Raw genomic sequence first — 19,948 nt, forward strand, 5'->3', positions numbered from 1 at the left:
TCATTGCCTGCCTCTTGGGTGTTTGATGTGGGATTCCCCTCTGTATCCTGTGAATACCATTGGTTAATAAAGAAGGTGCTTTGGACTTATTGCAGCGCAGAATAGGGCAAGGTGGAAATTCCAAGCAGCTAGAGGAGGAAAGAGTAGGCAGAGTCAAAGAGAAGTCATGTAGCCGCTACAGGAGACAGACTCCAGACACTGGACGGCATCTTACCCGTTGGCCACAACCATGTGGTGATACACAGATTAATAGAAATGGGTTAATATAAGATAAAAGAGTTAGTCAATAAGAAGCGTGAGCTAAAAGGCCAAACAGTTGTAATAATATAGTTTCAGTGTGATTATTTCGGGTCTGAGCCGCTGGGAAAACGAACAAGCAACCTCCGCCGACAGGTGTCTTCCTCTTATGAAGCAGAGGCTTACAGTTCTTCCATTGAAGATCCTGCACCCAGTGTCGCAGGCTCAGGCTAAGTTATCCCTGGGCGCCAATTGCCAGACTTTGGGCCAGGCAGACACAGGCAAGAGGATGCCAAGTTCTTACCTTCTTGGACAAGAGGGGCCCTCCGTGCTCCTCCCTTGCCCATTAGGAGCCGTGTGAGCAGGGCCCTGTCGCTGTTTCCAGGTCTCCTCCTATCAGCCTTGGCGCCTTCCACCATCGCGCGGAAGCGCCTGCGTTGTTCTGGAGAATTCTCCTGCCAAAGGGAAGTGTAAAGCTAGTCTGCTTTTCATCTTGGACTTCCATCCGCAGCCCACCATGGTGTTAACTGCGCTCTGGCAACAGGCTGGTGTGCCTACTTACCGCGTAGGGGCTAAACGTATCCCGTTTGGCACGCAAGAAGTTGGAGAGGTTGCCGTACTTGCAAAATTCCACGATCACCATTAGAGGGCCTATGACACGGCAGAGAGAAGCCAGGCACTTGGTGATGCCCGCAGAGCAGCGGCACTGCCCCTCTGCGGACCATCCTTGCTGTACCCTGCCCGGCTCCAACATGGGCCCACCCTAGGACCCACATGGCTCCTCCCACCTGTAGTGAAAGTGCAGCGCCCACTGCCCGGTCCTTTCCCCAGGGCATCTCATTTCCATACCATTCGGCTTGGTGCACGCCCCCAGGAGGTTGACCACATTGAGGTGGTTACCGATGTGTATTAGGATCTTGAGCTCTGACATCAGGGCACGGTGCTCGCTGGCAGTAGCGCCATCTGGAGGAGACAAAGAGGGGCGTGGCACAATGCCAAACCTGTCCTGGGACTTTTCCCAATTTGCTCAACTCTCCTGAGACACTGCCTTAGCAAAAGCGTGCTCAGTGCTGGTGCTGGGAGTGCGGGCTGCGCTGGGGCCCTGGTACGTGCTGCTGACCCGAGAGAGGCAGAGGGTTCAGGCAGAGGCTTGGATTTGATTCCCTTTGCCTTTCTATGGAATCGTGGCTGGGACTGTAGCTCTGTTTTCCTTCTTGCCCTTGGATCGCCGTCCCACACGGAGTCCCCCCCCCCCCCAGTCCCTTCTACCCGCGAGCCCCGCACCTTTCAGCATCTTCACGGCCACGGTATCACAGTTGCTGCCTTTGTTGATGCCGAAAGCTGAGGCTTCTACCACCTTCCCAAAAGCCCCATGGCCTAGGACTCTCCCTGTGGAGGCAGGGGGTCAGCTCCAGGTGAGCTGTATAGGGGTCGGGGGGGGGGGTGTGAGGATGGAGAAGGATGGACAGCAGGGGTAACCTGTCCCAAGAGCTTGGGCAGAAGGAAAATGGAAGCCTCTCTGCCAAACAGGAAGGGAGTAGGGAGTGGAGTCTTAGAGAGGGAAAGCTGGAGAACAGAGGAGAGACAGACAGGAAGGCCCCAGCATCCTCTCCAGGCAGGTGGGACAGGTCCACCCTACTCAGAGCAGCAGGAAATGACCTCGAGGGCCTGGGAACTGGGAGCCCTGGCTGTGGTTCTGGGGAGTCAGGCTCATCTGGAACTGGTCAGGCCAGGTGGGAATCAGGCAGACCATCCTGGCACAAGTTCTAAGAATGGAAGTATTTCTGTCACTTCCGCCTGCTTGACCCTGTGGCAGCTGAAGCTGTCTCTGCCAGGCGGTGCATGCTGGGTAGGGCAAGCTGGGTGCTGGCCTCACCGAGGTGTAACCTTTCCCTGGGGAACTCCCACTGGCTGGCGTCATAGGACAGGTATTCACACTGCTCCTCCAAAGGCACCTCCCCGGGGTCCATGATGATAGACAGGTAGCCCGTCTTGATATCTGCGTGGGCAGGCTGGGGGTGGGGGTGGAGACAGCTCATTGATTTGGACATACCACTGTGGCTTGGATATATTTTGCCTAGGGCACATGGCCCTTGCTTCTGAGTTCTCAATCAAGGAGAGGGCAGGTCAACAGGCAACCTCTGCCGTGTTTGGAACCCAGTGTGGAAGGGTCGGGAAGATTCCCAGGGCAGGACATTGACAGATGAACCAGAATGGGACTCTTAAGGGCTTGCTGGGATGAGAATGGAATGGGGAAACGGGATGCCCCATTAGGTGATGGAGAACCTTGGTGGAGGGAGACCCTCACCCTTTTCATATTACAGAAGATGAGGAGGAGGAGGACCCAGAAGAAGACAGCGATGACGCCAGTGCCAATGAGTATCACAATCTCCATGCTGCCTTTATCTTCGGAGCCTGGGTGGATAGATAGTGGCTGGGTGAGAGGGAGTATGTACCCAGCAGGAAGTGGCCCTCGTGCTTGGGTACCACTTCATTAAGTAGCCACTGGAGAGCGCCTGCTGGGTGTGTGAAGTGAGCTGGACAGAGCCAGGCAGAGACGCACCTTCCACTGCCACACTGGCAGAGGAGTTTACGCAGCCCTTAGCATTGCACACACTGCACAGATAACGACCCGCATCCTCCTCGCGCACGCGCTGGATGCTCAGTCTCTGATTCGAGTCTGCCAGGTCGATTCCTGCAAGTGATAGGATGAAGGTTTCAGCTCAGGTGGGGACATCGGCTTGCAGACCTCCGGACGCTGTCCGTCATCCAGGGCCACTTTCCCTACCAGACTCTTTCTCCAGGAGCCTCTCATCTTTGTACCACACAATACTGGGCACATGCGCTCCGGCCACCGGGCATCGCATCTCCAGCGAGTCGCTCACGTTCACCAGGAGGTCGGTCAAGTTCTGCGTGAGCCGAGGAGCTTCGAGGGCTGGGACAGAGTGGAGAGGGAACTAAATGAAGGCGCAGAAACCAAGAAGGTAGCTCGTTTGTAATGCGGGACTGGACGTGACACTGAAAGACTGAGCATGCGAAGGACTGAGTACTTCTACGGCTAGTTTGGGCTGCAGGGGTGCTCCTGAAGACCCAGGCTTGTGATTCGAGCACCCAGGGCTGTGCTAGTGGAGGTCGCATAGATAGAATCTGCAAAGGCTGCGAGACGTGGCCCCTCCCTCTCTTGCTTGCCACGCCCATCTCACCCTGCACGGACAGGTACTTCTTGTGGCAGTGCTTGTCTTGGCTGCGCCTATCTTGCACCTCACACACGTAGTCACCCTCATGCTCGGGTGCCACTCGGGGGATATTCAAGCTGAGGGTGGCGTGGCGGGCCCCGGGCTCCGCCTCCTCTAGGTTGGCCGCTAGGGGCGTGGCATACAGGTGCACGTTTTTGCAGTCGAGCAGTAGGGGGTTCCCTTGAGCATCGTGTAGCGTGGAGAGGTTGAGCCGGTACCAGCGCAGATGCTCGTAAGTGTAGTTGTCCGCCCGGCAGCTGAGGCGCACCGACTGGCCCTCTAAGGGGTCCTCGGAAGGCTCTGATTCGATACTGAAGCCGTCCGGGATGGCTGGGGAGGAGAGAGGAACCCGAGAGACAATGTCTCCGTGTTTGCTCACCTTACCAGCCGTAGGGTAGGTCTCCCTCTTCACCGTTGACCTTGCGACGCAATCAGTTCTCAATCACGGGTGGTGTACATAATGTGTATCCAGGCTTTCATACTGTCTGGAACCCACTTCCTCTCCTTTTTCTTCCCCTCCCAGAAAAAAGGACCCACCAACTTTTGAAAGTCAGCCCCACCCCTTGGGGTTAGGCTCCTTCAGCACGCCTACCTTTTGGACTCTCTTAGCTATGCGTCAAGCAGGGAGCTGTCTACACAATCCCAGGAGGCCAGGTCCTTAAACTCTTATCACCAGACCAAGCGGACCCCCTTCCTCTTTTGCAACTGACCACCCTCTGACCCTGGTTTGTCCTTGGAATGATTTCATTAGCGTTTGCCAGCGCCATTCTCTTGCTCACCACCTGCCCTTTCAGGTGACTGCATCCATACCCCTGAACCCAGCAAGTGTGACCCCTTTCTTTCTAGAGGTCACTAACTCATTTGAAAATCTGAATAAATGATGGGAATTTCTCTCCAGGCCAAAATGCACACAGGACTCTAAAATGAGAAAGGGTGGGACTTCTCTGCTGGGGGTACCATCCCATTCCACTGGACCAGCATCCAGTCTACAGCGGAGCATCCTTAAATTTATCTCCCACTCTGTGTCATGGTGGTAGGGGTGGTAATCCCACGCTGGGTGCTCCCATGGTCACTAGAAACTCAGTAAGCTCATTCCCGGCACCCAGGACTGCTTAGGTGAAGTGGTACCGCTTGGGGACAGTCTGGTTACTCACTGGTCACATAGAAGTAGATGAGACGCTCGTCCTGGCCCACTTTGTTGAAGACCACACACTTGTACATGGCTGACACATTGGCGTCCTGGATCACCAGCTTGCTCACCGTCTACCCAGAACAGAGGCAGAAGGCTCCATTGCTTACCTAGACCCTCCTCCTCATCAAAGAGGCTACTGTGCTCACTAGAAATGGGGGAATAGGTTTGGCCAAAATCTAGAGACAGCCCAGACGATAAGACAACATCCCTTGTCAGTAGGGAGGTGTCACCTCAAAAAACCAAGAGACAGTGTGTGGACAGCTGGCCGGACCAGAGGGATTTATCTGTGCCATGTCTCAGACCGTGGCTATGTTGAGGGGGTCAAAAGTCATTTTGGCAACTGGGCCTCTCTAAGCAAGGGTTAAAATCCAGACAGTAATGAGTCACATCAGGGCCAGTCTCTTTAAATTATGGCCTAAGGTCAGGAGCTGGTCACTGTGCAAGGTCTTTGTGATCTGCCCACGTTAGTCCAAAGGCATAGAACACTTCTTCAAGGTCCAGGGTAGTAGAGGAGGTGTGTATACGTACATGTAGGGAGGTATCCCAGGAGTCTAGAAAAATTCTGCCCTTAGGGACTAGGGAGTTTGAAAAGTAGGGGAGGAGAGAGGGCCAAAGGCCCTGCCTACCATCCAAAGACCCCCACCCCCACCCCAAGCCGGGCACTTCCTGGCCAGGCCTGGAACAGGAAGAGGCTCTGGAGGTGTGTAGGAAAACAGGAAGTGACTGTAGGAAGTGGGTGCCTTTGTTCAGTCCCCCTCCCCCTCCTGGTCAAGCAGCTCACCAGCCTGCTATGGAGACCTAGTCAGCCCCCAGCCCCATCCCCTTCCAGACTTGGGACTTGTGGGCAGCTGGGTTCTCCTCCTGGATCTCAGTTTCCTTGTCTGGGAAGGCCTGGCTCACAGGCAGGCAGGGAAGCTGGGGCCCAGAGAGCGCAGAAAAGTCACCTGGTTGGCAGCTGCAGCTCCCAGAGCTCTGCAGGCCAGGTAGACACTGAGAACAGGCAGGAGGGAGCTCACCCAGCCTCCCTCCTCTTTGTCTTCTTTCACTGCCCTAACTTGCCTGCACCTGGGACTTTTCTCGCCCTATGATCCGTACCTTATTTTTCCCCTCCACAAACTCGGTCCAGGTGTCCAGGCTCTCGATGGGGTTCACAGCATCCTGAGTTGTCACCTCCCTCCAGTCTCGGCACTGTGGCATGCGATCCCGCTGCTGCCGTCTCCGACTGCCGTGGACCGAAAGGGACAAGGGCAGATCAGGGCTAAGGACAGGGAAGACCTAAGCTGGGGGGTTGGGTGGGCCACACCACTGTCATCCTCAGACACTGGCTCGCAGCACAGTGGGTAAGAGACAGCCCTCAGGCTGGGAACAAGGGCAATGAGGGGTTGGAACATGGCTGCTGTCCTGCAATCCTTCCTCCGCATGGACACGGCTCTGCCCTACTTCTGCTCTGTGCCGTCCTTCAGAGTCCAGCTTGCATGTGCTCACCCAGCTTCCAGGAGGAGCACACGTCACCACTCAGTCCCACAAACCCCACCCCAGATGACTCCCCTTCTCTCTCCCCCTAGGCATGCCCAGGGCTTCATCCTGAGATGAGGCAAGTGGGGCAAGAGGACATCTTGTCTGCCTTTATCTGCAGAGTGGGGAGGGAGCAGCCCAGGACTCTGTCTGCCATTTGACACAGGGCCTGATAGTGGATCACCAGAAGGAGCAAGGATGGAGGCACCAGGTAAGCTGTAGGCTGCGTGGTTCACAAGAGTCCCTCAGGAGCCTTTGCATCTGTCACTTCTGAGCTTCCCCACTGACTGCTCAGGAGCCACAGCCTCTGGGCCAGCAGGTGGGGCTAGACTCCTTTCCTGGCTTCTGTTCAGTCCCTAGCATGTGACCACAGAATCTTTCACTAAATGGCAAACCTGAATTGTCATTCTCCTGCTGAAAGCCCTTTACTGGCTCCCTGACGACTTCAAAGTTCCTGCTCACGTGGCACCTGCCTCCTCTCCTCTTCCTTATATGTCTAATTTGTCTCTGCCCAGAATGTCCTTCTAGGTTCCCTTGTCTATTCTGTTTTCTGTTATTCTGACTTTGAGTTCACTATGTGGCCAAGGATGACCTTCAATTCCTGATCCTCTTGCCTCCACCTCCCAAGTGTTGGGGTAACAGACACGTGCCACGACACCCACCCAGCTCCTCCTGTCCTTCTGACATGGAGCTGGGTGTATGGAGCATGGCTCAGCATTTGGGCAGGCTCTGTGGTTTATAGCTTTGACACTGGGAATTTTGTCTCCCTTCTCTGGTCCTGTTTCCTTACCGAAAAAGGATGAGCTAAGATTTTGTGTGTAGTAAAAGAGATTAGGGAGAATAGGGTACAGTGGGGGGCATACTCACAGGCTGCGCTGGGCAAACGTCTTGCAAGGTGTCCAGGGCCTCCAGTGCCACTGGACACTGAGAGGTTGGGGTACCCCATAGGCAGTGCAGGTGAGGGTCTGGCGGCTGTGGCGGGAGTAGATGCTGGGTGAGGAGGCTTCCTTTTCATGGATGTGGGGAGGCACTGGGGACATAGGCAAATAGACAGTCAGCTTGCTCCCATCGCCACCCCACACACCCTGGGACTCATCCCTTCTCCCATCCTTCCGGCCTATACCATTCACCACCAGCTCCAGGCTGATGTTTTGCCTCAGCCCAGCTGCAGAGTTCCACAGGGCGAGAGTGTAGATGCCAGCACTGGCCTCGGTCACCTCTTTGAGCACTAGAGCATGTGGATTGTGGCGCCCAGTCACTGCCTTTCTGTCCTTGTACCTGGCAGAGGAAGAGAATTCAGAATCTCTGTGGGACCCATGCCAGCTCTGTACGGGCATTTGCAGGCCTTCCAATGAGAATGGTTCTCGGTTTCCTGTTGGTCACCAAAATCTTTAATGATCAATCTAAAATACCTGAGCATATCAACAAAAACAAATTTTGTCTAAGGATGCCATACTGAATTTTATAGTTTGTATGCTAATTAAAAGTAAATAAATCAAGACAAAATAAAACAAAAAATACCTAAAGCTCAAATCTCTTCTGTAAAGTAACTTAGAATGTGTACAAAAGTTATAGACAGCCCTCTGTATACCGTAAATCATCTTGAGATGACATCTGGTACTCAAGACACTGTGTTGCATAAAAGGTTGTGATATTCACATGCTCAAGGACTATGGCAAAAAACAAAAGGTCCATATGCTTGGTACAGACACATCTAAAAAGATATTTTCCACCCAAGGTTCACTGACTCTGTGGCTGCAGAATACACACATAGGAAGGGCCCACACTTTCTGCTAGAAGTGGGAAGAGAAGGTCATGTGGCTTGTCTTGATAGGTCAGGCTAGAGCAAGAGGCCTCTCCCACACCAGACCAAGGAGGACAGCAGGAGTATGGGGTGAGCAGGAGTCTCTGGTCTCGGGAGAGGTAGACAAAAGCTCCGAATAGGCTGAATCAACCCACTGTCATTACTTATGTGGCCATCTTGGCAATGCCACTGACCTTCAGGACCATCGTGAGATCTGCAGTGGCACTTCCGGACTCACCCCTAAATCCTGACATCCCCCCAGCCCCCAGCAACCGGTTTCTGCTTAGGGCAGCTACCCTCTCTTCGTCCCGTCTGTGAGCCTGACCTAGGGATGAAGAAGTGCCAGTTCCTCCACACCTGCTGACTGATAGTGATGCCCTCGGTGGGCCCCTGTTCTTTCTCACAGTGCGTATTGATGAGCGAAGGGACAGTGACAGCTGAGCACATGGAGTGGCAATTGCCTGGTTCTGACACCTGGCTCTGGGTGCTTCTGTGGGTTCTCCACACACGTAGCCTTCACAGGGCTTTTGATTCAGTGCTATACAAGCTTGGATGCTCTTTCCGTATAACTCTCTCCTTCCTTCACTGGGGCCAGGGTACTGGCTCTTCAATGATGGTTGTCACCTGATCCTGCCTACCCTGTTCCCCTCCCTCCCTCCCTCCCTCCCACCCTCCCTCTCTCCCTCCCTCCCCCTTTTCCCTCCCTCCCTCTCTCCCTTCTTTTTCTCCTCTAGATCAAACTCAGGACCTCCACACCCTATGCCAGTGTTCTGCCTTTTACTTACACTCCTGCCAGGTACACTGAGACACTGAGTTTTCTTTTCTTTATTTTTTTTTCCCGGATTTTCGAGACAGGGTTTCTCGGTAGCTTTTTGGTTCCTGTCCTGGAACTAGCTCTTGTAGACCAGGCTGGCCTCGAACTCACAGAGATCCGCCTGCCTCTGCCTCCCAAGTGCTGGGATTAAAGGCGTGCGCTGCCACCGCCCGGCTACACAGAGTTTTCTATAAGTACCTGTTGGTCGACTCTTCTCTCCCTGAGCTGTGAGCTCCAGTGAGAACAGTGACAGCCCCGGGCTGTATCCTGTTTACACAATGCCCCAACAGGCATGTGTGGTCACTCTAGACCTCTGCTGCATGGGCAAACAAATGCCTCACAAGCTGGACTATTCCTGCCGCCTGAGTCCTGGACTTGGAGCTAGTTCTCCCAAGCCCCTCCCCTTCGGATAGGCTAAGCCGTGACTCTACAGCTCTGAAAAGGCACATCTCTTAGGTAAAGACCTAAGATAGGGCAGATTTAGGGATCCTGCTCTCAACAGTTGATGGCAGCCAGGGCTTAGAGAGGCAGGTGACTTGCCTAGGATCACAGAGCAGGGCAGGTAGGACAGAGGCAGAATCGAGGCCATGCTCTCTGCCTGGCTGTGCTGCAGAAGGCTTCTGGAACCCCAGGCTTTTTAGTTTGCCACATACGTGACCCTTGGAAGATCCCTTAACTGTCCCAAGCCTCAGTGTCTTTACTTAGAAACTGGAACATTATTCTTGCAGGAATCTCAAAGGCTCAGCACACTGGGCCAAAGACCCAGTCCATCTGTCTGTCTACTAGACCAGCCACCATTCACTGATTTAGAGTACTTCTACCAACGTGCCACGCGAGCAGTGGTCGCCCGTGGGACTGTGAGGAATGCAAGTGCCCTGGGTCAGCTGCACACTTCTGAGAGGAAGATGTTGGCTAAAAGGTCAGAGAAGGTAAGTTCGTTCCTGTGGAAGGCTATGCTGAGCGCAGGCTCAGTCCTGCTGGCCTTGGGGGTCAGGGACCTCTAGGACTCTAAAAGTTACATTTATGCAAGAGATACTCCTAGCTTCATCTGTGCCTTCAGGACCTTCCCTCAAGGCTTCTGGTACTATGTTATGTGGAACTAGATGACCCAAAGCTATGACCTTAAATGGAGGATTCAGGGTCACAAGATTTGTGACTGGGACATCCTGAGCCTTCCCAGAAGCCAATTTCCAGCCTATGGCCAGTGGGTCCTGGCTGAGGACCTTTGGGACCTCTGCTTGTCCTGGTGCCAGAACCTCGTACCAGGTGCGAGGTGTCTCACACTTAGAAGGGCAGGGCTGCTCTGGGTTGACAAGAAAAGACAGAACAGGAACTCCTCCCAGGAGACCTGGGGCTTTGGTGGGAATGCTTGTCCCTCCTCTGGCCCATTTCCTTATCTACAATGTAGGTGGAGGCTGCAATAGGATCTATTATGATTGAATCAAGGCGACAGCTCAGAGCATACGGGAGGATCAGGAAGATGCTGCACTCTCCTTGGAGCATCTAGAAGGATGTAGCCATCACTGAGGGATCCCTCTGTGCCCTGGACACACCCTGTAGGGAAAGCCTAACTCTCAGTTCTCCTGCAGGCCTCTCCCTGCCATGTGTCTCAGAGCCAGGCTCCACAACAGTTTATCAGTCTCGTGACATCTCAAATTTGTGGGTCAGAAGGTCCTCAGAGAGGAACTCTTATACAAAGGGAGACCAGAGAACAAGCCACTATAGGGCAGACCCTGAGTTTGCTCAGTGTGGAAATCCAGCTGGCAGGGTCTTGGAGATTCTGGGGGGAGGCAGGGAGCAGGTAGATAGAACCCTGTGCTGTCCATACCAGAACCTGGCATTTAGGCATTCTGGGGTTTAGCAGCTTCAGGACTAACCTCCCTTCTAGCTGAATATGTTCACTCCCTTTTGGGGCTCTGTTTAGTAAGGGTTCCACCTGAGTTTCAGGGTATGCAGGCCCCGATGGGCAGGGATAGATCCCCTTCTGAGATCCAGGGCTAATGATCTGGTGGGGAAGGACACTGTCCTCACTCTCTGGCCAGTCCTTGTGTTAATCCTGGCATTGGCAGTAAGGGGAGGGGGACTGGATTGTTACCATTGGAACTCCGGTGGGGGGTAAGCTGCCAGCTTCACAGGCAGTTTCACCAGCTCGTCACCGGCGGTGGCTTCCAGGACAGGTCCTTTGAGCCAATCGACACTGATGAAGGGCTTCTCTGCCAAACAGGAGGCAAGAGTGTAAACTCGGGGGTGAGCTACCATTCACCAGGCTTCCCAGCCTCCCCCTGCAGACTGGATCTTGCCTTGCTGTCCAGCTGGTAGAAGCTAGGCAGGGCTTCCCCTCACAGCCTTTCCTTCCTTTCGGCCGGCCCCTCCTGCTCAGGTGCATCATGACCTCTGACCCACACTGCACAAGGACCCTTGTTCTCCTGGCTCAGTGATACTGGACCCATCCCATCCCATGCCGGGCACAATGACCTCAGCCTCCCAGGTCATACCGTGCACAATGACCTCTGTGCTTTCCCGGAACCGCTGAATGCCATTGTTGGCCTCACACACGTAGGGACCCAGGTCGTGCTGGCTGACATTGTGGATGGTCAGGATGCTGGAGAGTTCTGTGTGAGTCTGCTGGGAACGTCGCTCAGGTACCCACTTACCCCGCTCTGCCTGCCACACCCAGGGGAAGCCCAGGATCAGCAGGCAGGCAGGGGCAGACCCAACCTAGCAAAGCCACACACCCCTTTCCAAACACAAGTGGCTCTGGATAGCTAGCCCCTGAGTTGGCTTTGGGATGGGAAAACTTCCCCAAAATATTTGGGTTCCTGAGTCTATATCTCCTCCGCACAGGGGCCCAGTATGTGCCAGGTACAGGTAGACTGGGCATGGCGAGTCCTAGATGGGGCGCTGAGGACAGGGCCGTGGGAAGAAGGTACCTGGCAAAGCTGCTGACCTTACCTGCTTCCCTGGATAATCCCAGTCGAAGGTGACACCCGAGTTGAACTCAGCCCACACCGTACAGTTCAAAACCAGCTTCTCTCCAACCAACAGCTCCAGTGACTTCTTGGGGAACAGCTGGATGTCATATAGCTCATTGCCTGGTGACACACACAGTGTCACCTCCCACACTTCTCATAGGACAACACACATGGCATGGAGAGCAGTGGGTGATAAGACCATCCGTGATGCTAACAGCCCCGCGAACCGGAACTAGCAACACAGGGTTACAGTATGCCTGCCCTGCTCTTCTCGGGGGTGCACAAGTGTGGTAACTGGGGTGAGATGGAAGTGGCAGCCTGTACCTGTGATATGCACGATGAAGGGATTGGAAAGGAAGTCCCGGTCACCCCAGGTGGTCTCGCATTGCAGGTACAGGGCGTCGCGCAGCAGCAGTGTGGGTACCTGCATGCCCCGGCGGTCATCCCACAGCACCTTTTGCCCGTCGGGATGTAGCACTGAGCTTTGCTGGAGGGACACAGGGACTGTCAGCTGCCTTTCCCAGGGATGGCATTAGAGGACGGGATCATGGGGTGAGGCCGGGGAAGGAAGAGTACCGAGCGCAGCGTGATGTTGAGGCCGGGAATGGACACCAAGCAGGGCACCCACATCAAGTCCTTCCTGGTGACCAGGAGCGTGTCAGGTTTGTTGATGAAGGGCTGTTCAAAGTCTGTAGAGATGGCATAGAAGTTGGGTAAGGTAGCCGTCCAGGATGTCTCTGGCTAGGGCTGGGGGTGTGGGAAGTATAAGGGAGCCCCGTGGGTCAGGGTGGTGAAGTTCTAGCCTCCTGCTTCTGTGTGGAGCACAGGAAGGCCCCATAATCACTCCTGCCTGCCTGGTATCAGCAGGCTGGAGGTGGTGCCTAGTAGCCTAGGCACCAGCTACTCCCTCCAGGACCCGGCCCCAGACAGGCCTCACCTCTTACAAACACATAGGTGCTGGCAGCTGTGGTGCCCTCAATTCTGGCCTTGATGTACTTGTAGTAGCAGTGGTAGCTGCCCGTGTTGTTGGCGTGAGTCTGGGCCAGCAGCAGCACCTTGCAGTAGGGCCTAGCTTCTGTGCCTTCACAGTCTTGCACAACCTGGGTCTCCTCACCGTCCTTCCCACCTGTGGTCAGTACCTCCTGGGCCCCTGGCCAGGTCCACTCAAGGGGGTGCTGCCCCCTAGCAGAGAATAGTAGAAATAAGCATCTCTCCTTCCCAGTTTTAGCTTAGAGCCACAGTCTCCAAGGAACCTCCCTCAAGGGTCAAGCAAGAGCTTTGGCCATCATTCTGTCTTCCCAGAGAAGGGCAACCCAAGCTTGGGGTATATTCCACAGATCCACCCCCTGAGCCCTTGACTCTCTGCCTAGTTCTTGGAGCTGTGAATGGACAGGCTGGTAACACAGGCCTTCTTCAATAGCTGGTACTCTGAGGAGGCTCTAGGATCTGAGGGGTAGGCCTGGGGCTAGTGAGAGGTACCTGGGAATGGGTGTAGGTGATCTGGATGAGGTTTTAGGGGAGGCTGGGTGAGTGCAGGTGCCTCTGGGAGACCACATCCTAGGACTCCCACTCAGGCTACTCTGGGGAGTTCTTTAGCCAGCTACCTCTTGTCTCAGTCTAGAGCAGCCTTCATGGACTGCCAGGTGGGGAGGAGCCAGTACCTGCAGGATATGGATAGGCTGTCCCCAGTGTCAATGACGTATGTGTCCTCTGTGATGTTCAGGGTTGGAGGGGTCATGGAGTAACCATTTGCCAGGCCTGAGGTGAAAGACAAGGTTATAGTGGTGTTACGTCATGGGGTCACGCGACAGTTCCTGCACTGTCCGGGCACAGTTGGGCCCTCTGGGATGTTTCCCCAAGGCAGGGCTAGCCTAGTGGCTTTCAGTCAGCCTAGCCTTGTCTCCCCATGTGTAGCCTTGCTACAGCGTCAGCCCAAAGGTGCCACAACAACTTCCAATCTCTACCACAAACTATCCCTTGCTCTGGTCAAGGCCACCGGTCCCCACCACAGCCCTGCCCTGTCTCCGTTCACAAATGGAGCCCAATTCCAGCTAACTTTGACTGCTGCCCTGACTTTTGACTTTAAATGACCTGAGCTGCTAGCAGGAAGCAGGAAGAGGAGGAGCCTTCAGGTCTCCTCCTATGGGATGGGGCTAGCAGGAGACTGGAGAAGAGATTTGGAGTGTGGAGACTCCCCAGTTTTGCCAGAGACCCCCCTCCATCCTGAATCCCACATCCATACCTACTGCTTATGAGGGGTTCATGTATCCTAGATCCATGCTCCGCCCATGACCTCGCTCTCTCCCAGGTCCCAGACAGTTTCTTTCTTCAGTTTCTGGGCTCTACCAGCTTCTTTCTGCTCTGCCTGTCTGAGCCTCCTCTGAGTTTTGTCTGTCCAGGTTTCTTCCACACCCTCAGGCCTTCCCATGGTGTTCCTCTCCAGATGCACAAGTGAACCCGCTTTGGCAGAACCCACCTTCTGCCTTCCATGGCTAGGCTGGTTAGGTGAGGCCTCTCTGCTCTCCAGGATCTCACCTCTGTAGCTCACACACATAGCTGTGCACCATCAACAATCTCCGAGTAGGGTGTGCATGCGCACACGCACGTATGTGTGCCTGCACATGTGTAAAGTGGGGTCTTCTGTGTACACACATCTATCTGTATCTGCGGGCCTGGGTGAGCAGATGTGCATGTCTCTGAGAGATGCATGTGGTTCTAGCTGTGTTCACAAGTGTGCACAGTTGTGCCATCTCTGACGGGTTCTCAATTGCAGATACGTGACGGATGGGGTGGATTCCTGATGGGGGCAGAGGGGAGCATGGCCTGAGGGAGGTCTGGCCCTGGAACTTTGGCAGATGCATCCTGCCAGGACCGTCCTGAGACAACAGGAAGGGAGGACTGTGCGGCTGGAGGCCCAGGGCTGCGTCCTGTACCCCTCCCCATTCCCTGTCCTCCTGGGATGGTGGTCACAGACCACTCTCCTGCCACTAGCCCCCTTTTAGTCCTAGAGGTCCTTGGGGTTTGGAGCAGCAACTCAGACTGTTTTGTTCCTCAGCTGGTTCTGTGGTCCCAGATTTCTGCCTTATAGCTAGTGGGGAGTGGGGAGAGAGCCTGGAGTATCCCACTGCAGATGGTTCTACACATGCTGACCACAAGTCACCTGATGGGGTGGATGGTGCCAGGAATACATGCTCCACACAGGATGGATCAGCATCATGCAGACAGCTCAGCTACCAGTTAACACACGGTGGTCTCTCTTCTGGTTACAATTTGGAACCATTTCCCCTCTTCTATTCATGTCACCTCACAGCCAGACTTGCCTAGGACCTCATCCAGTATCTAATCCTATGGTACAGTCAGGGAGACTGAGGCCTCAGCTGGACCGAGGATCTGCCCTATGAAGGTAGTTGCTTGACAGCTTGTGAGCTGCTGTGACTGCTGCCAAGGACCCCCCCCCTCCCCACCACACACACACACACACATTTTGTGTTCAGCTCTTGATACATAGACCAGTAGTCCTGGCCTTGGGACACAGCTTTCTCTGGGTTTCTGAGGCGAGAAGTGTCTGGACTCTGCAGACTGTTCTCCGAACGAAAGGGTACCTGACCTATGCATGGTAGGTAGGTCTGAGTCTGAGGAGACATCTACCGTGTTGGGAAGAGAGCTCAATTTCAGGGCTTGAAGGAATCCCAAAAGGCTCTTTGCAGAGCTAGGCTTTAAAGCAGTTTTTTTGTCTGCTAAACACTGAAAAAAATTAATAAAGCCATACAAGGTAAACAGATGGGCAAACACGTAGGTGATTGAGTGGACAGTGGTCTATAATTTGAGCTACAGAAGGAGGTGGTGTGATTAGCATGGGTCTTGACCTGTGGGAGTGAGAGACCTGTCCCTTTCTGATGGCCCTGATGGAGGTTAGGATGAAGGTGACATGTGGCATAGGAGGAGAGCTGCTATGATCAGTGCATATCTACATCAACCCTACTTAGGATAGAGGACTTTCCCCCCACCCCCAGTGAAGTTGGGAGTGTACACCCTTGCACACTCCTGGCAATTGCCAGCTGCAGGACTGTGGCAACTGGAAGCCCAGTTTTCTTTGGTGGCTTTTGCTTTTTCTTAGCTGAGACACAGCAGAGGAGCAGCCGACCTGCTGGCTGCTCCTTGTCCCTCTGGCCTCAGCTCCTAAGAGGCCCAGGGCATTGCAGCTAGTCTGTCCTGCAGTCTAGGACATTCCCATTTCCTTCCCTTCTGGGGATATCCCTCTTTAGTCTAGTTCAATATGCCCCTTCCCTAGGGAGCAGTCATCATCATTCAGGCTTCCGCCTTGTCCTCCTGGGGGATCCTGCTGTTAGAATGGTAATTAGCCTGAATGGTGGCTTTTATCTTCCTGAACTCTAAATGGGAGATGCGCAACAAAGATTCAGAAGGAGGATGTGAGAGTGGCTGGTGGGTAATAGAAGGAAAGAGAATAAGACGCATGATGGACCATCAGGTGAACAAATGGGATGGATGGGAGATTGGGCAGGTAGATAGATGAAGTACACAGACTGATGGATGAATGAATGGATGGAGGAATGGGAGAGGGTGGGTAGATAGATGGATGGAAAGAATAGAGCCCATCCATACTGCATCCCCCAGAGTAGGAATTAATCCCAATTAAGACTATCCATCCTGTTTCCTCCTGCTTATGTGAAACCTGACTGAGGACACCATTTCCTCTGCTGGGTTCTCCCCCCAGACCCCATATTCCAGATGGAGAATGCCTTTTGGCCATTTCCCCTCCCTGCAGCAAGCCTGCAGGCTCATGCTTTTGATGGCACCATATTCTCCCCCACTAAAGCTGTCATCGGCTTCTCTCCCGCTCACTTCCTTTCATTCTCTGCCGACTATAGCTCCTGGCTCACCATCCTCCTCCCCACCCCAGCTCATGCCCTTCTCCATGACTTCAACATCCACAGGATGACTCACCCGCTCCCTCCCTCAACTTTGAGATCTTCTCCTCCTCTCCTGTCAGCCACTGGCTTCCAGGGGCACACCCTGGATGTAGTCACCACCAGAAACCGCGCCATCCCCGAATGCCTGCCACCCTAGGTTTCCTTTGTTTTCCTTCCTTTCTTGCTCAGGTGTCCTTATCCACCACTGAAATTTTTCGTCTTCATCAAAAACACCTATCGCCCTATCTCCTCTCCTGGCTCTCTGTTCATAGCAAATCACTCTGATTGTCCTTTTGCCTATAATCCTCCCTTCCAAGCCAGGACGCCACATTCCAGAGATACTCAACCCTGCCTAGTGAAGCCCCTCATACTGACCATGTCCCATTGATTTTTACTTCTTTTTTTTTTTTTTTTTTTTTTTTTTTTGAGACAGGGTTTCTCTGTGGTTTTGAAGCCTGTCCTGGAACTAGCTCTTGTAGACCAGGCTGGTCTCGAACTCACAGAGATCCGCCTGCCTCTGCCTCCCAAGTGCTGGGATTAAAGGCGAGATTTTTACTTCTTGCAGACTGAGCAGGTTAATATGTCCAGAATGTTCTTTCTTTCCCAACTGTCAGCATTCACAAACAAGACGATATCAGATGGAATGATTTGCTGTCCTTCATCTGGAGCTCACACCCTCCTCAAGGAAGGACTTCTGGAATTCTGGCTATCAAACCACACTTGTGTGCCCTCACTTCCTACATCCGAGTCTCGCTCTTTTCTGATTGCTAGTCTTTCTCCATGGAAACACCTCCCATCTTCATACCAGAAACACAGTGAAGCAATTCTCCACTGCTCTGGCTACTGTTTTTTTCATATTCTTCTTTGTGGCCAAAGTTCTCCTTCACATGTGCTTGTATTGTATACTAGGACACTCGCTGGTTCCCCTGACCTCGCTCTCTTCTCTTCTTCTTTGGTCTCCTCTGCCCACCACTGCCTTCTTTTACTCTCCCTTCCTTATGCTCTCTCTTCTCAAGGTCCAGATAATTAAAAAGACATTTATTTTCAGCTCAGACCACTTCTCTCCACTCAACTAAAGGCATCCTGATGCGCGTTGGATTCGGCCCCACAGACACTCACTCCAACTTTCATTTTCCTCATCTAAAGGCCAGACTCAGACTCTGTTACCCCTGTCAAAGGCTCCTTCTTCTAGAGTCTTGGTGTCTCCAGATGGGAATCACTGTGGACAGCTGCCTTCTTTCCCCTACTTCACACACCACAATGCCTGGTAGGTCCCATGCATTACTTTTTTGGCCTGTGCTCACCTGGTGGGGGTCTACCAGCTACATTTGCCCCCAAAGTGGCCTCTTGTCTTTCTCATGATTTTCTCCATGCATTTGTTGGTAATAACAAATGTTATTAATATGTTATTATTATAACACACAGTGGGGGGGGGGGGTTGAAGAGATGGCTCAGTGATTAAGAGCACTGGCTATTCTTCCAGAGGACTGGATTTGATTCTTAGCACCCACATGTTAGCTCACAACCATCTGAGACTCCAATTCTAAGGGATCTGATACTTTCTGCACTCTGTGGGCACCAGAGTCCAGTGGTGCAAAACACCCATACACATAAATAGTTACATATATTAAATGCAATATAAATATACTTTATAATATATAATTACATATTATACGTCTAGTGTGTGTGTTTGTGTGTATCATACATAATGAAGCCATATCCTACATATCTTTGAATCTTTTATGTGACTTCACACTGCCTTTCTGGGAAAATCCGAATTCCTGACAGGCTTAGCGCCTGCTCACCTCTGCGCATGCTCATCCTCTGCGCATGCTCACGGCCCATTTCTGCCTCACGTCCACATCCCCTCACCACCACACTGTGCAGCAGCATGCCATGCTCATTCTGCCTTAGGGCCACGAGCTTTCTCTTCATGCTCTGCTTAACTCCAGGCCACAGCTTAGATGTGATCTCCTCACTTTGACAAAACCCAAGTTCCTGCTTCAAGCTCTTCAGCCTTGTGCTTGCTTATGCCATCATTTGTACCCCCCCTGCTTTCCATTGCCCTCCGTTTGAAATAAGCGTCAATGGGTAAGGAACAAGATAATTCTCTCTTCTACCCCTCCCCATGCCTAGTTCAGCACCAGGCAAGGTAAAGACGCGCTGAATGACTAAGTGGATGGGTAGATGGACGAATGGGTGAATAGCAGGACAGATGGATGAATAGACAGACAGGCAAAAGTGAGGATGGATGGATGGATGATTGGACGGATGATACAGAGATGGAAGGACGCAGTTTGTAGTGGTAACAGATGAGCGTGTGAACCGATGGATGGAAGGATGGTCAGATGGACGGATAGATGGCTTGGTAGAGGGATTGAAAGGCATAGTTGGCAGAGTGAACAGATGGGTCTGTTGATGGATGTATGGACGGGCGGGTGGGTGTCTGTATGGAAGATGGACTAAACAGAGCTCAGCGTTATTTCTTTGGGCTGGAACGATGTAGGTTCTCGGTGCTTCCAGTTTTGAACGGGCAGGAGAACATCAGATTGCTCTGTAGCTGGGCCCATTTGGGTCTGAAGGCTGCTGTGTCCTGAGGCTCTGTGACTGCCCAACCCCCACATGCAACCCTGAAAAGGGTGCATCCTTCCTGCTTGGCTGTTGACTGTCTCTGCTGTCCTTCCTTTCCCGCAGCAGGAAGTACTGTCATCCTGGTCTCTGCTGCGCTCCCCCCTGCCTTCCTGTTCCTGACTCGGGAACTGACTTCTTCCTCCCAGGGCCAGCAGGTCCCTGGCCCCCAAGGCTGCAGCAGGGCAGTAGAGGCAGACGCCAAGCAGGGGTCAGGAAGGCCAGAGTGCACACCTCCACTTCCCTGTGCTGTCAGCAGTCCTGGGGGCACCATCCAGCCTTGGGTCCCAGAGACCCTGGCGTCAGGCGCGAGAGACCGTGGTGCAGCCGCTCCCGAGGCAAAGCTGGCATCTAGCTGAGGGTTAGACAGGTGCTACGGAAATCTTCTGGCAGATAAGCGCTGGGCGCCGGCCAGGCAAATGGGCAGCTGGCCTGGCAATCGACATCTCAGTTAGTACTCACAGCTGCCTTAGAGGGAGGGGAGCATCCTGAGTCCAGACAGTGGCAAGGAATCTGAGGTGGCAGGTAGCAGTTTTAGGGTAGTCCAGATCTAGCTAAGCAGAGGTCCATCCCTGCTTCGGAGCCTAAGGGCAAAGATCCTCTGGGCAGAGCTTTCTTT

At 53.4% G+C, this 19,948-nt stretch overlaps 1 protein-coding gene across 5 annotated transcripts in view; it reads right to left on the minus strand.

Annotated features, from left to right (window-relative positions):
- The window catches only part of Flt4 (fms related receptor tyrosine kinase 4), a 41,728-nt gene that overhangs the window by 13,578 nt on the left and 8,202 nt on the right, over positions 1–19,948 (minus strand). For 4 of the 5 annotated variants that reach the window (XM_041664538.1, XM_041664537.1, XM_041664540.1 and 1 more), the window contains exons 2-21: positions 13,432–13,528; positions 12,708–12,952; positions 12,347–12,459; positions 12,095–12,257; positions 11,751–11,890; positions 11,294–11,462; positions 10,894–11,011; positions 7,304–7,458; positions 7,048–7,210; positions 5,761–5,887; positions 4,628–4,736; positions 3,441–3,803; positions 3,026–3,172; positions 2,801–2,932; positions 2,546–2,652; positions 2,114–2,249; positions 1,522–1,626; positions 1,087–1,200; positions 800–888; positions 542–692 (exon numbers count right to left, since the gene is read on the minus strand). In XM_041664538.1, the coding sequence (XP_041520472.1) occupies positions 542–692; positions 800–888; positions 1,087–1,200; positions 1,522–1,626; positions 2,114–2,249; positions 2,546–2,652; positions 2,801–2,932; positions 3,026–3,172; positions 3,441–3,803; positions 4,628–4,736; positions 5,761–5,887; positions 7,048–7,210; positions 7,304–7,458; positions 10,894–11,011; positions 11,294–11,462; positions 11,751–11,890; positions 12,095–12,257; positions 12,347–12,459; positions 12,708–12,952; positions 13,432–13,528 (2,943 nt within the window). Of the gene's footprint in view, positions 1–541; positions 693–799; positions 889–1,086; positions 1,201–1,521; positions 1,627–2,113; positions 2,250–2,545; positions 2,653–2,800; positions 2,933–3,025; positions 3,173–3,440; positions 3,804–4,627; positions 4,737–5,760; positions 5,888–7,047; positions 7,211–7,303; positions 7,459–10,893; positions 11,012–11,293; positions 11,463–11,750; positions 11,891–12,094; positions 12,258–12,346; positions 12,460–12,707; positions 12,953–13,431; positions 13,529–19,948 lie in introns of those variants that run through there. The other variant, XM_041664542.1, reaches the window with a different exon arrangement.

This window comes from Microtus oregoni, unplaced genomic scaffold (genome assembly GCF_018167655.1).
Source record: "Microtus oregoni isolate MIOR12 unplaced genomic scaffold, Mior012 000015F_ref0000493, whole genome shotgun sequence".
NCBI lineage: Eukaryota > Metazoa > Chordata > Mammalia > Rodentia > Cricetidae > Microtus > Microtus oregoni.